This window comes from Corvus kubaryi, unplaced genomic scaffold (genome assembly GCF_017639235.1).
Source record: "Corvus kubaryi isolate FWS band 111438036 unplaced genomic scaffold, C.kubaryi_AGA036_p1.0 37300, whole genome shotgun sequence".
NCBI classification, from domain to species: domain Eukaryota; kingdom Metazoa; phylum Chordata; class Aves; order Passeriformes; family Corvidae; genus Corvus; species Corvus kubaryi.
Window position 1 is genome coordinate 9,882,888 of NW_024581093.1, and position 15,338 is coordinate 9,898,225.

At 38.3% G+C, this 15,338-nt stretch overlaps 1 protein-coding gene across 7 annotated transcripts in view; it reads right to left on the reverse strand.

The window, feature by feature from the left end:
* Positions 1-3,296: 3,296 nt before the first annotated feature.
* The window catches only part of CHD9 (chromodomain helicase DNA binding protein 9), an 87,273-nt gene continuing 75,231 nt past the window's right edge, over positions 3,297-15,338 (reverse strand). For 3 of the 7 annotated variants that reach the window (XM_042027508.1, XM_042027513.1, XM_042027515.1), the window contains 8 exons: positions 15,002-15,165; positions 13,785-14,057; positions 12,843-13,011; positions 11,769-11,908; positions 11,091-11,312; positions 10,160-10,288; positions 8,063-8,167; positions 3,297-6,737 (listed from right to left, as the gene is read on the reverse strand). In XM_042027508.1, the coding sequence (XP_041883442.1) occupies positions 5,874-6,737; positions 8,063-8,167; positions 10,160-10,288; positions 11,091-11,312; positions 11,769-11,908; positions 12,843-13,011; positions 13,785-14,057; positions 15,002-15,165 (2,066 nt within the window). In that variant the 3' untranslated portion in view covers positions 3,297-5,873. The remainder of the gene's footprint in view (positions 6,738-8,062; positions 8,168-10,159; positions 10,289-11,090; positions 11,313-11,768; positions 11,909-12,842; positions 13,012-13,784; positions 14,058-15,001; positions 15,166-15,338) is intronic. The other 4 variants (XM_042027512.1, XM_042027509.1, XM_042027511.1 and 1 more) reach the window with 4 other exon arrangements.

Genomic DNA, 15,338 nt, shown 5'->3' on the forward strand with positions numbered 1-15,338 from the left:
GCGCGCAGGCGCACGGCGCTCCGCGGCCCCGGCGCGCGCACGTCGCTGAGCGGGAGCGCGCCCGGCGCGCGAGCCCCTGGGCGGGGCGGGGCCGTGAGGGGAGCGCGGGGCTGTGAGGGGAGCGCGGTTCGGGCAGAGAGCGGGCAGCGCCGCGGAGGGGCTGTACATACACATATACACACAGTGCGGGGCGTGGGCTGTACATACACATACAGGCATAGACTGTGGGAGGTAGGAAAGAGACAGAAATAGTTCCCCCTGGTCAAGTCCCAACCGAGCAGAGAGAAGGCTGCCAAAAATAAGATTTAAGGAGAGGTCAGTCCTAGAGCAGGTACATGTCCGTTATGTGATCAATAAAACAGGCTGGGCTTGATTAAAAGAGATTTATTGAACCTGTCAGCTTGATTTTGTATTACTGGTATTTTACAAACGCTGAAAGCTTCAGGGGGGAAAAAAGAAATGTCAAGAAAAGATGATTTTGCTGACCCGAGATATGATTCAAGACACAAATACACATTGTTACCCAGCATTGAGAACGGAAAGCACGAGCTGGCACTGGAAGACGGTGATGGCAGCAGGAACTCCCCCATACCTGCAGCCCCCAGACTACCAGAACAACATACAACATTAAAGATCAGTGATTATGCTGTATTTCATGTCTTACATCTTTTTAACACAGAGGTGCTGTGAACTTTGCAGGGAGGCCAAGTTCCTGCTCACAGATATGCAGGGCATTGATGGGAAGCTCTCTGCCACCCAGAAGACTATATAAATGACGTAGGGCTTTTCTGTTTAGCTAAATTTATAGTATCTACTAAAGCACAAAGCAGCAGTAACTTATTACAGTATTTAATTTCTACTGAGAAACATTCATCTACTCTTTAAAGATGCTTTATATAAAAAAAAAAGAGGAACAAACACCCACAATATTGAAAGATAAACAAAGCTGAGGTTAAAGGGAAGGTTATTATGCTGTGATTACACCTGTGTACTTCTCCATGGTTTTATGCATCCAGACTTTGTAAATAAATGGTTTAACTTGACTGCTCTTGTGTAGAAAACTTTTAAAAAAAGTTTTCATTTAATGGTGTACTGAAAACTTAGACAAGTAACATTTTAGTGAAATCTTTTTTTAGCCCTGAGCACTCAGCTTCACTTGTTTTTCCACTTTACCTCTCCCCTCTTTCCCTCCCACTCCTCCCCCATTAAAAAGATGTAAGAATAATAAAGAGTTATCCTCATTTGGCATGTTAATTACTTGAATCCTTTCCACTACTGGACTCCATGTTAGATCTACCAGTATCACAAGTAATAGCCACAAACACCCTCTCAGCTCGAGTCCCTCACAGCTGCTCGGCTACCCCACAGTAACATACATTTTTTACTGTCCTGCAGTCTCAGAAATTTTCCCTGTGAACATGCTCTTGTCCCCTGCTTTGAGCAGCTGCACACAGGTCAAATGGTGTCAAGCAGAGGAGCTGACATGGCAGTTCCCAAATCAAACACTTTTATCCTCTGAGAACAGAAAACAGTGTGAGCACTACTGTTGGTTTTGGTGAGCACTAGGGAGCGAGAGAGATGATGATACTGTATTTGACATTAGGATCCCAAGAATTTCCCAAACCAGCCTCCCTTCTATTCATGAGACCTTACCTGGAACATTAATGAGATTTGTGCACTGTCAGGCCTTGCTCAGACTGGAAGTACACAGGAGGCAGAGCAAACAAGTCCTCATTTTGCAGTGTAACTTCATGCAGGATCTTGGGCATTTTATTTTCCTTCCTTCATTGCATGGGAGAACCTAAAAGGAGGCAGCATTCAAGAAAAAAAAAATAAAAAACCTTGGAAAGCTATTATCTTTATTTCCTTTTCCTCTAAATGTAACAAAGAAATTATACTGTCTGTTTGTGTAACATTAGGGACGTTTAGATAAGCCAGGACAGTTATTTTGTAAACTCCTGTGGCTACACCAGTACAATTAGTCTCCTCTGCAGACACCATGAGCCCAAGGTCCCAACAACATACAGATATAACATTGTAAATGTTGGTCAGCTATAGCAGTGTAAATCCCCATTGCACTGAAACAGCCTGCTCATGTGGAAGGTAATTATAGGTGTAATAGAACTAGATCAGAAACTGCTTATAAAACTAGATGTTATAATTTGCGCATCACAAATAATTTATTGTAACACTATTGTGCATATCCCTTTATACTAACCCTGAACACCAGGCACATTTCATCTCACTACAGCTTGAATTAGACCTTCTTCAAACCTTCATTTTAATGGGTGATCAGCACTGTCACCCTGAGCAATCCATGAAAAATTTATTACTTAGTAACATGGCATCAATCATTTTCTCAGAGACAAAATAAACAGGACAAGACTTTGCCCTCGACACCTTGTTAAGAGTCTTATCTAATCATCCTACCCCCACACAGTGTTTGGAAAAATTTCAAACGAGTGCAAGAAACTAACCACCAATATAGTGCCTAGATCACCTGTTCCTTGGGAATAGTTTCATTGAGAAATAGATCCTCGTATCTTAATTTATACACCAAGAAGACTGAATTCTAAAAATAAATTTAAAAAAATACTATTAGAGATTTTGCAGGATTTCCAAGGAAAAAAGAAAGAGAATTTGGGAACAGAGCTCATGTGTATGCGCAATTTTATCACCTGTGTACAGATCTGAGGAAGCAGAAGCTCAGAAAGGATGATCGGGATATGAAGACAAAATTCAGACTGAAATAAGTAAGGATACCATTGAATCATTCAAATGTAATGCCAGGTTAAAACAAGGTGGCACCGGAATAGCAGGAAACAACTTGGGTTCAGGACAAATGTCTGTGCCCTGTGTGAAATACATGCAATAATAAGTGCTGGGTACACAATTAATTGCTTTAATAAAGATGTGGAAAGTAATGCAAGGTTTTAAAAAGGAAGGCTGAAAAGGTACGTACTTCACTGCCAACATGCTTATTTAAAATTAAGGTAACTTCCGGACCAGAACCTAGGCCATACACTCCTTTCTAACCGTAAGTATTGAAGGGTGGGAACGACAGCTGGTTTTGTTTGGAAGACAAGAGCACTAGAAGCAATTGATTCCCAGTAAAATCATACAAGAGTAAACCATGGTCTTTGGCAGTAGGTGTGTTACATCCTTGGCTTGCTTGCAGGGCTTTTTTTAAGGTCTTAAGAATAATTTCAGTTTTAAAACTTGACTTTTGCTGCTGGAAGATACATGTTTAATCCTTACACAGCATTACTTTCACATACTGAGGCTGACATCACGGGTAGTCAAAGAATATGTTTAATAAAAAATAATTAAACTTCCATTTGCTCTATAGAACATCATAGAAAGTAATTCAATAAATTACAAATGACTTTTTAAGACGCTTGTTCAACTACAGAAAGCAAATTCAGACTACACAGAACACAACTGGCAAATATTGCAAATGTCCAAAAAAAACCTGGACTAAGACTTGGATCATGAAGCCTGAAACAAGGGATAGAAATACAAGGCAATAACAGCTAAGGTTTTTTTAGTAACTACCAACACACACTTTATCATCACCTTGGATATCCTTTTAATTTTAACTTCAGTATTAGTGTAATTCTACTGAGGTTTCCTTATAACCCTTAACTTTATACAACCGTATTTGCATATAGTTTAGCTGATAGTGGGACACTTTTCCCCCTCTGGATCAAACTGATGAAAAATAACCCAAATATAATTATGTTCAAGTCTACACCAGCCTTCTTTACTTGCAACTGTAATTGCCTTATTACATAGAAAGAATCACTAGAACAGTAACCAAACTTACTTGACCATAATAGGAAAATACTTTATTTCATAAATCTGATATAAATTAGGTTTTAGCCACAAGATTTAGGACTTGTTTTGTGGGGAAAGGGTGGGAAGTGATGGTATTGTTGACATACTCCATCAGCAAACGAAGTTAATAACTGCTTGTAAAACTTTGGCTATTTCATAGATGCATCCTAGTTAAATAAAAGTGCTATATTACAAAGGGCAAAATATTAAATATGAAATACTTTTTCTTTTAATGATGAATTGCTACCCCCTTCTCTTGGCAGTTTTTGATTTTCACTATTGCTAAGACACTGCATGAAGGGCCAAAAATCAGAATACTATCTGGGAAAATACGTAACCAGCACAATCCAAATGGTATTTGTATAATTGTGTAATTACATCTAATACTGCTTCTAATCATGGGGCTAGTTATTTTGCACATAGAAACTTATATTTCATTGGTAAAGTTCTTGATAAAAAACAACACAGTTGTTTTACTGTACAAGCAAGCAACAGAACTATATCAAAATATACAGTTTTTGTTTTTTATTTTTAAATTTATCCCTTTGTAAAGCTTTTTCCATGACTTTCACTAGTACCTGTATCTATTTTCTCTTAACACTTGCCTATTCTTGGACCGCAAATGATGTAACCACGGTCAACTGAAGTCTCAGTCAGTTCAGAAGTTCTGTAAATGTGAATCTGGGCCTCGACTGTGTCAGAGTAATAGCAGCTTAAGAAGGAGGAATCATACCACACATCAAATCTTAGACAGATTTTATATAGTAAAGGGTTCTAAGGATTTGGACTTAAACAGATGCCTTATGCCCTGTTACTGTCGTTTTCTAGGAATAATTTGTCTTCCTTACTATTCAAAGTGCTTTTTCGTTAGTGGGTAACTCAGCATAATATATGAAGTGATATCCCAATAATGATTTTGGATAATATTTAATCAGATTTAAATCTGCAGAGAAGTTTAAACTCAAAAGGAGTTCAAAACTATCTGTACTTTATTTACCATTATTAACTGGGAACTCCAGGAGGTTTTATGACATAAAACACAAATAGAAATCTACACAAACAAAGCAAACAAACAATTTTTACATGAATTATGCAGTGTTGAAAGGTCTTTTCAGTGGCACTTTATGACAGTTTGCCTCTTCTGAGTCTTGGGGAAACTACTCCTCATTTTGGGACTTTTTATTCTGCAGAGGGAGCCCAAAACTTTGCAAGGTGTAAACTAAATAGATCTACATGGTGCCAAGTAGCATGAGGTAAGACAGTTTTTGCTTTAATTTCCCCTTACTGCTGTCGAAGACAACAGTTGCAGTAAGAGGGAAAAAAAACCCCAACAGTCTTATCTCAAATAACTCAGATTTTAACATGCTATACAGGATGTCTTTAAAAAACAAAACAAAACCTGAAAACAAGTAATAGAAACCAATGTAAACTTCCTAAACTAACTCAGCTGAGGTAACAGGTAGCCAGTTTAATTGGCTGACTGGGAAAAATTTATCTTCTTTTAAACACACTTGTACCTGAATTGGAAACAGCAGTGCATCACAACACTAGAGCATTTTCATGTAATTAAAGCAATGGATGGTGATGTAGATTCTACAGCTTTCATGACATTCATTAGCTGCCCAAATTATTGCTGAGTTTTGATCTGTAAATTATAAGTGTCAAGGAGGCTGTAAAACTATATTCAAATTAAATCAATAATATGCATAAAGTATTCTGTGTTCACTGCAAATATATTAAATATACAGCTCTTACTTGAGCATTATTTTCATAAAATTAACCCCCCAACAAAATTATAATGCCTTTTGTTGTAATTTTACACCATTGTGTATTTGATAGTACATACAAGTTCAGAAACTTATGAACTTCAAGAAATATTACATGCAAAACGTCTCTGAAAGCAGTTTGCACTTCTAAACAAATACTGAAATGTTCGGTCAGTAAATCATTGATGCACTCAACACTGGGTTATTTACAATGAAATAATTAAAGAATAAATTCAAAATCAGTTTATAATTTAAGTGCAGAGTCTGGGGTCAGTCTTCATCGCTCGAATCCGAATCCTCAGATGAAGACGATGTACTGTCAGATCCAGATGAAGCATCTGCTTTCTCTGAACCCTCATCTGTGCTGTTTTCATTGTGAGAGCTTGGCTCTGTTCCCCCTTTGTCATCCTGATCTCTAACCCTAGAATTTTCCTCCTTTTCCTCTGTGGGCTTCGCTGAGCCTGTGTCATTACTTTCACTGTTCTGTACATCAAAAATATTAGACTGAGACAAAGGTGGGATATGAAGATTAAGGCCTGGAGTGAGAAGCATCCCTGGGTAAAGTATGTTGGACAAAAGTAAAGGGTTAAGAGAGAGAGGATTGGCAGCTGCAGCGGCAGAGGATGTTGAAGGAGAACTTGAAACAGAGTTTTCACCACCAGTATCCGTATTTTGGTCTTCTGTCCTTTCTTTCTTTGTATCTGTCTCCTTTGAATCGCTTCCCTTTTTCTCCTCCGAAATGGATTCTGTCGACTTTGCCAGAAGTCCTCCCATGCCCAGCAGGTTTGGTAATCCAGCCATCCCTGACAGCAGCATGGGGAACATGGCAGCCATGTTCTTGGCCTCTCCTCCAGCAGCTAAGCCAGCTGGCATTCCCATCAATCCTGCTGTCACCTGCAGCGACTGCAGGTTCTGCAGGTTTTGCTGCAAGGCCTGAAGACTGGGCAGATCCACTCCTGGCAGCAATCCATTGGCCAGCAGGGGGTTGACGGACACGCTGGCAGCAGAGGCGGCCGCTGCAGCTGCTGTTGCCTTGGCGATCTCGCTTTTGGGACGCCTCCCCCTCCGGCTCACTTCTTCCCGCACCACCGGGCCTGTGAGGATACGGTCAAACATTCCTTCTGGAAGGAAGCCCTGGGAGAGACACAGGGGCACTTTTAGTGTATTTTGAGAGCTTAAAGATGGCAAAAGAAAAGCAAATGGAGGACTCAAGTGTACAGAACAGTGTCAAAGGCTTGATCTCCAGACAAGTCTCTGGAATTTGGGATGATTTTGTGCTACCACATCCCAAATGTCTACAGGCCCATCTCCACTGTGAGGGCTACACACAGATCTTCTCACACCCTCTGCTAACTCATCCTTACTGGTTTCCTGACACATCAAGCCAAACATAGCTAATTATAGGAGAAGTTCAATCTAAGTTCTAAACCAGCATTGCTTTGAAATATTATCACACAGCAATCACTTGACAGTTTAATTAGTTTTCAATTTAAAGTTAAATATGTGTGATTGCCCACAGACCAACAATCTCTGAGCCTTTTTTATTACTGCTAGTGTCTCTTTAATGTCCTCATATTTCATCTCATCCATAAACTGAAGAATAAACAATAAAGACTCAACTTGAATTTAAATTAAATTCAGAGTACTTCTATTTAGGATTTGTAGAGTATTACTTCACCACTCTCAGTCCTCCTACCTAACAAAGAAAGAGTTGCAATGAACACCAATATTCCCTTTGAAATGCATGGTCTTGAAATTTCCTTTTTAAAACGGCAATCATAAGATCAATTATTATGCAACTCCATAGTACAATTGCCTTTTTTCCCCCAGCAAATAACTCTAATTTATATTAGCTTAATACAACTACAGGAATTCAGAACAAGTTCTGTTCTTCCCTACTGCAGATAACTACTACTTTCTCAAAGTAATTCTGCTATTATTTATACCTATATTCAGAGATGTACACTATACAGCACAACTTTTTGAAGTTCAAAATATGTCGTTATCTTCAAGGCAAGACTAACTGATAGTATCCTCAGTATCCTAATTTCTCAAAGGTGCACACTGAAAGTAAAATATTTAAGATTAAGCATTTTTTTTCTTCCTAACTGGAACTTTAGAGAAAATATTCTTACTCATAAATAATTCCTTGGCTATTATCTTTCCTAAAAGCCACTAGGGCTACATTTAAGACATGAAAAGTCACAGTATTACCGCATCTTCAACAAAATCTCTAATTTGGGGTTGCCAGTCACTGTTCCACCTTTCTCCTACTCCAGCTGCGCCAGCAAAGCATTTACTGAACTAAGCTGGCAGAAAGCTGACATTGACTCATGTTCGCTGTTACTGTAATGCCAAAAACGAAAATCACACCTCTTGGCATGCATTTTTTTTTTGTTTGCCTTGTTTTCTTTCATATACATTTCATGTCATGGTTATCTTATTCTGAAAATACTCACAGACTGTTTTACAACTTCTCCCCACTCAGGAGCCACTCCATACTCTGGATTTTCTTTCAAGAACCTGCACAAATCCTTCAGAGGGGGAGCAAATGCACCTCCAACCTGAGAAGCAGAAGATAAAAGTCAGCGAATATGTGACAACTGATAAGAAAAAAGGCAACATTAACACCTGACACTGTTTCATTTTTACCTTTTACATAATACAGCACAAATAAAGCCTCACTTCAAATTATCACTGAGCATGATCCAGCTTTTGACTGACTCCTGGTGGTAAATGTGTACATGATTTGTTCTAAATCTACAAAATTCAAACTCATATATTAAACTCAGTTTGAGACGTCAATATTTGACATTCCCACTGATGTTTAATATTTAATGTTTATTTAGACATGCAATGAATGGAAGACCAACCACATGAACAGAGAACAACAGTGGTGCAGTTATTACCAAGAAGGTTGTAAGTACAATCCTGTTAGACTTTTCCTTTATTTAATATATCAATCCTATTCTATCATCTCAGTCAACTTCTAGAAATACTTCTTTTAAGAGGCTCTGCCATCATGAAATAAATTCTTGAGTTTTTTTCACACAAAAAAGGCCAGGTTAAAATTGCTGAACAGCATATCCTAACAAAAGCACATATACAGGAAAGCAAGCTTTTAAATTAATGGGAGGTGTTATTCAGATCCAGAAAGAAAAAAGGAAAAATTCTCCAATTTCTGCTTAACTTTCTCTATAAACTGCAACTTAAACTCATATTTTCTAGGCTACTTTTGGTCCCTCACCCTCTGCTACTCACAATGTTACAAAACTATAAAAGAAAATGAGACGAAACGAGTTTGGTGATGCAGAGAAGTTGAGGACAACTTATATATGGAAAAACAGAGATTAATAAAGTATCCAAGTGCCAACTATGGAGTGGAAGTTTGAGGGGAAAAAAGCTATCATGAAAACACAGGTTTTCACAGTAAACAGAGATCAGATCTCTCACTCCTTGATCCTCAATTTTGACAAGATCCCTCAGGGCAGAGCTTACTGAAGAGCAGCCACAGATCCCAGTTTCCAGAGACTCACAAACCATTCTGGTTCCCCTTTAGAGCTGCTGTCTCAATACACTGAAGAGATTAAAGACTCAAATTCTGCCTCGCTCTCCTGTACAGATGGACAAAGCTCCTGACCTTAATATAGCAGCATACAAAAAAACCCCATCCTGCTTCCCTTGCAGCTGCTCTAACAAAAAGAAAAGCTGGCAGTGCAACAAGAGAAAGGGAAAACACTCCATACATGGACACAACAGCTCAAAGATTCCCACTGGACTGATGCTCTGGTGCTATACTGACATTCAAAGACACCATCACACACATCTGGCCAGATCTGTTCAACAGACACCAGTAATGTTCTGCATCCTTTTCTTGAATATTGCCTTTAGCCTTCCCCAGAGCCTATTCAAATGCACTGTGCTGTTCCCAAACTGTGATCACCTGTACAAAAATTCAATTCAATGCCTGCTCTCACATCTTCCACTGCTGCGTTTTAACACGAGAATTCCCCTTCTCCTTTTGTTCTCCTGTTTGCCTAACATTGCACCTAAAAATGTGACTGACAGCCAATATCTACTGGTGATCCATAAAGGGCAAATGCCAGATATTACTGAAAAAAGCAAAAAAATCCAGTACACAGGATTCTTAATTCCAATGGACAAGCTTCTCTGCTGGATATACTACCAATATAATTTTAATTATGTCAAAAATAGTAATGAGAAGATTACAAAACATTTCAAACTCCTGATGAAGTTGCCACTTTGATCACATATTTTGAAAACGTATTTTAGTGGCCCTGCCTCTGAGTCAATGACAAACATTGCACCACCCTGAGTGTTCAGCTCTATCTGAACATAAACCATGTTTCTATCTTACATATTTTCCCAGTTGCAAAACATGTACCAAAAGATTGTAATTGACCTTTTTGCTCTGTGCCAAAACTTTAAAGCAAAAACCTTTCATTTGTATACTGGGAACATTTTAGCAAGTGTAGTATATCAAGTTCTTCATCTGGAGTAATTTTTCATTTAGGGAGTACCAGTATAATGAATACCTTTCTCGCATTTCTTCTATTTATGAGCTGGACACGTTCTTCACCAGTTAAACTGTTAACATCCAGTTTATTGGGGTTTCGACAGCGGTGTCTTTTTTGTTTGGGCCTCCCATCATGCAGCTGCATCCTCTGTTATAAAGGAATTAAAAAGCCAATTATCTTTCTGATATAACTACTTAAAACCAGTAAGATCTCTGTGTCTCTTGAGTCAGGCATTCACTTGAAGTCAACTCCAACTTCAGAAATATTTTAATAACAATACCTATTTACTAATCACAATCATTTACTAAGCAGTAAACAGCACTACATCATTTCCCTGATGCCTTTGCCCATTGCTTTGTTTCACTAATTTCCAGTTTTTAACAGTGCTTTAACTGTCCTGAACATTGCTGCTGTTTTGAATTGTAACATCTTCATGGAGAAGTAAGGTTGTTATTCCAGACGTCACACACAAGATTTTCTTACATTCTGCTCAATATTAACAAATCTCAAATTTGGAAGTAACATAATGAGAAGATCATACCCACACAAACATCACTACCATAGCACTGTAATGTAGGTATGAGATACATTCCATAGGAAAGTCTTTAATCCTCTTCCACATCACTAAATATGCTGTTACATATTTTCAGCTCCAATCATCAGTACCATGGTAATATGAGTTTTCTTATCCTAGATAATATTTTAAATCCTAAGTGAAACAATACAAAGATCAAATGTCTTGATTTAGTATTGGTTATCTTGGCAATTACACTTGTGAGACAAAAGGACGGCTGGCAGACCTCACGTTGTAAAAAGAAATGGGTATTTTCCTTTTCCTAAGTGGAACGGAACAAGGAAATAATTGCCTGTAACATAGAATACAAACCCAAATACATCATATGAGAAATATCTTACTATTTAGCTAGAGAGAGGTGAAAGAAATACTCACAGGAATACAAGCTCCTGAATCTTCAACATATCCAGGATGTTCTTTAAGCCACCTTTCTAAATCTTTTCTTTTGGGGGCATCATCACCTGCAAGCCTTGTTCCATCTTTTAGGTTAATAACAGGAACGGGACTCTCTGCATCAAGCATGCCTTGGGACTGCGTGTAAGTGAGTGCTGGGTTTATGCCTGCAGCAACCTGACAGGAGTTAATACCTGGATTAACCTGGAGAAATTAAAGACATCTGACTTTCTGCATTGAAAACAAACCATCACAATTATTTCATGTGTAAGTCAATGAAGGCCACAGTCCTGCAGATCACTAAGGGCACACTCAAGGACTTGGGCACTGCTCATGTCACAGAAATCCCTTCAAGTCACTGCCCAATCAGGTCCCATAACAGATGTACAGGAAAGCACCTCAGGAAGTGTTGCTATGTCAAGCCACAAATTTCTAATAATACATTGTTAAAATTCATCAGAATTAAAGTTACATTTTAAAAACAATTATCAATATTCTAATGACACTTCATGAAGTTCTCATCTGTGTAATCATAAACTATCAGCAAAATAATCCCAAACCCAAAAGTTGAACAGGGACAGGGGCAGCTGGTTATGCTCAGTTAAGGCACTAATAATAATTTTGATCTTATTTTTTGGATACAAAATCAAGTTTACTTACATGGTTAGGCTGTTTATTTCTATTCATGAAGAGGACATCAACCCCCTCCACATTCTTCCTTCTTCCTCGTCTCTTTTTGACTACAGGCTGACTGTCAACTATGACTCCATTGGCACTGGCTGTTAAGTGACTGGAAGTACCTAAGAGTAATGCAATAAAACTTGAGTCAGATGCTTGTTTATAAAGAGAAACATGTCTGAATAAAAAAATAAAATAAAATTACTTGAAATAGTGTGAGTGCATACAATTTCTAGATGTAATAGCTAAGACAAACTGCCCTTTGTTTTTTGATTATTTAAAGCATCATAAATAACAGGCTCTGAAAGCCACTTTACTATGAAAATTTCATTACTGCCCTTCCACCCCCTCCAAATTAATCTGTTCAGGGATGATAGCTGTTGAAAACTGTTGACATCACATACACAGAGAGGCAGACATCCCTAAATAAATGTTTAGCAAGACCTTAATGGTATGTTGCAAAATTTAAGCAGAAGCTGGACTAAATTGAGAACCCATTTCTAATAATGTCAAGTATTTTAATCCAAATGTTAACTCCTTACTTCGGGCTCATTTTTGTCAGAGTATACCTACTGTTATTTTGTTCTGAAACAAGCTGTAAGTTCTTGGCTATAAATCAAAAATTGATTCTAGATTATTGTCCTCCACTGTCTCTTTATAGGAGACACAAGAAAGATTATGAAGAGTGCAAATTGACAGAGGCATAAATCTGGAACTTGTCATTTAACTTACAAGTAGCCACATTAAGTTCTGAGTTAAACTGATTACTGTCAGTGCATGGTGATGCACTGTACTAAAATTTTCTTGGGGGGGGATGTTTACAGTGTATAATGGCATCATTCTAAAAAATGAACATTACAGTAATTGACACTGAGACAAAGTATCAGGTGCTCCAAACTGGAGAGTATCTCCACACTAGATAGAATTTCTCCAGATTGCAGTTTAGAACAGCAACACTGCAAACATCTCTCTCCACTGCTGATCCATGGACATCAACAGAAGAACACCGAAAATTTAATACTAGATTACCCTTCTGCTCTCTGATACTTTATGTACCTGATTTGGGAAGTGATTTTGGGAAGTTGACAAGGCTGGTTTCTGAAGCATTCTGGAGTTCACGAAGCCGAGCCAGATATTGCTGCTGACCCAATGCACCCTCCTCGCTTTCAAATGGCCTTTTCTGAGACAGTCCCTGCTTCTGAAAAGTCAATTTCAAACCACCTTCCTGTTAAATAAATGCCAGGGTTAGAAGAGCTTCTGCTGAAGCAGAAATAACTACTTCATAATCAGGGTTTTCACATACAGTTACTCCAAAAGAATTAAGAAAGAATGAAAACACTATGTTAGACCTTATACAACCTCGTTCTTCCATGTAAAACCAACATTTGAACAGAAATTTCATTTGAACTGAAAAATCCAGACACTGGTAAGCTGTTTACCTCCTGAATCCAGTCCTAGACCCAACTACAAGAGCAAATAGTCATATGTAGCACATTCTTATGTGCTACAAACAGATCTCAAACTACACATAAACAAAATATTTGAAGCTTCTAGCTTGTATTTAAACCAGGAAATTTTCCTGTAATCCTCTAAAAGACCATGAAATAATAAAGCGCTTGCTGGAATGTTTAAAAAAAGCTTAACAGCAGAAATACCTTTTTATACTAACCATTTCATTTGTTAGAAACAGCATAAAACAAGCTGTCTGAGGAAGCATCAGCATGGCAAAAATTCAGTTCAGAGAGAAAAATAATGATTCCTTCCAGTGGCTTAAGCAAATTAAAAAAAAAAGAAAAAGAAAAAAAGGACATAAAAAAACCCCCTCCCCAAAAAACCAAACCCAAACCCCAAACACTCAGTGCCCAGAAGCAGCAGACCCAAATACCCACAAACAAGTGTGTGAAGGAAGTGAGAGTGAGAGCAGGCAGCCACTTGCAGGTAAAGCATGCCGCACACCGCAATCGCAACCAGGTCCTAGGGCAATAAAAATAAACATACGTCATTGATTTTCACTGTAAACTCCTTTTCTCGTACATGCTTCTTCACCTTTGACAGCTGGGGTGATTGGTCATATTCTTCTTTTACAGCTGCAAGAGGGGGTGTGGGTGCACTGGGCTCACTGTACTCTGCAGCTGCCCCTGAGCTATCCAGCAGTTTGGTGGTGTAGAACGATGCCACTGTAGTGCTGTCGTAGCTCCTTCGGGCTGAAGGCCATTTACCTTTCAACACTGTCTGACAAATACTGTCAAGTCGGTTAATCATAACTCGATCCTAAAACACAGAGAAAATAATTTTGTAAGACCAATGCTTACCAACACTGTTACATTGATGTATTAGCTCTTAATTCTACAGAGAAGAGAAATGACGTTATTTCTGGACTTGAAGATTTTGAAGTTCCTGGATTTGTACTGATTTCCTGTAAGTCTGTGAAAGCTACCTCTGTACTTAACTTCACTGTGTACCTGTAAACAAATGTGCAATCTCTCTCATGTGTACAGGGTCTGGCAAATGCTTGAAATATACTGTCTCCCTGATGTTTAAAGGAAAGATATGGTAACTACCAAAGTAGTATTTGTATGTGTGGCTTTGACTCTCTGCTAGCAGGATCTGAACCTGTGAGCCACCACCATAACATACAGCAAATAGCATTTATAAAAGTAAATCTACAGTCTTTTTATTCATGTCTCCTTTTAGCTTCCAAAACCACATTATTCCTCATTCCCCTTCTTTAGACACCAAACACAGGTAACACTTCACACACCTCCATAATACACAGTTCTCAAGTCCCAATAAACTCAGTTGGGTACATTAGGACTCCAGAAACTACTGGATTTTCTGATCATTTCACAGTTATTTGTCAAATAAAACTTGTGACTGCTAAAATTACAAGTTCTGTAAGCAAACACTTATTTCTGAATTCAAGACTCTCCTCTATATTTGATATAAGTCAACCTTTTACACTTTGAATGTAATTTTTCACGAAGTGCCATGGACCTGTGACATAAAAGTTATTCTCCCCTTCAAAAATTATGAAAAGTACTATGTGGATTTAATGCATGTTTCAGAAGCCAACATAACAACAACTAAAGGTCCCAAAATTCAAATCCTACAGCTATTTCCCCTGCTTCAGGGTTTTAATATATTTAACAGAATACTGATGTCAGAGCCCATCTTCAACTACTACTTTGGTTTTCAAAGTTGCATTATAAACTTGCCTTTGGCCAGTAGGACGCAGCCAACATGTATCCACCTTGTAGGAGATAACTGGAATTTGGTGTCCCATTGTTCATCTGGAAACTGTCTTGTGTCTCATCTTGTGTGGTGCTCAGAGAGGCCACACTCTCTTCATCATAGGCTTTTATATGTGGAGTTCCTTCTGCTAAATAAAACCATCAAAATCATTATGTTGTAAGGGAGTTAAACACTCATTGTAAGAGGTTCAGGAGAACAAAATACACACAACAATGTTCAGAGAAAGTCCAAATACAAAGTTAAACTGAAGAACTAATCTCTTAGGTTTTTCAGGCCGATCCTTTCCTAGGAATATGAATT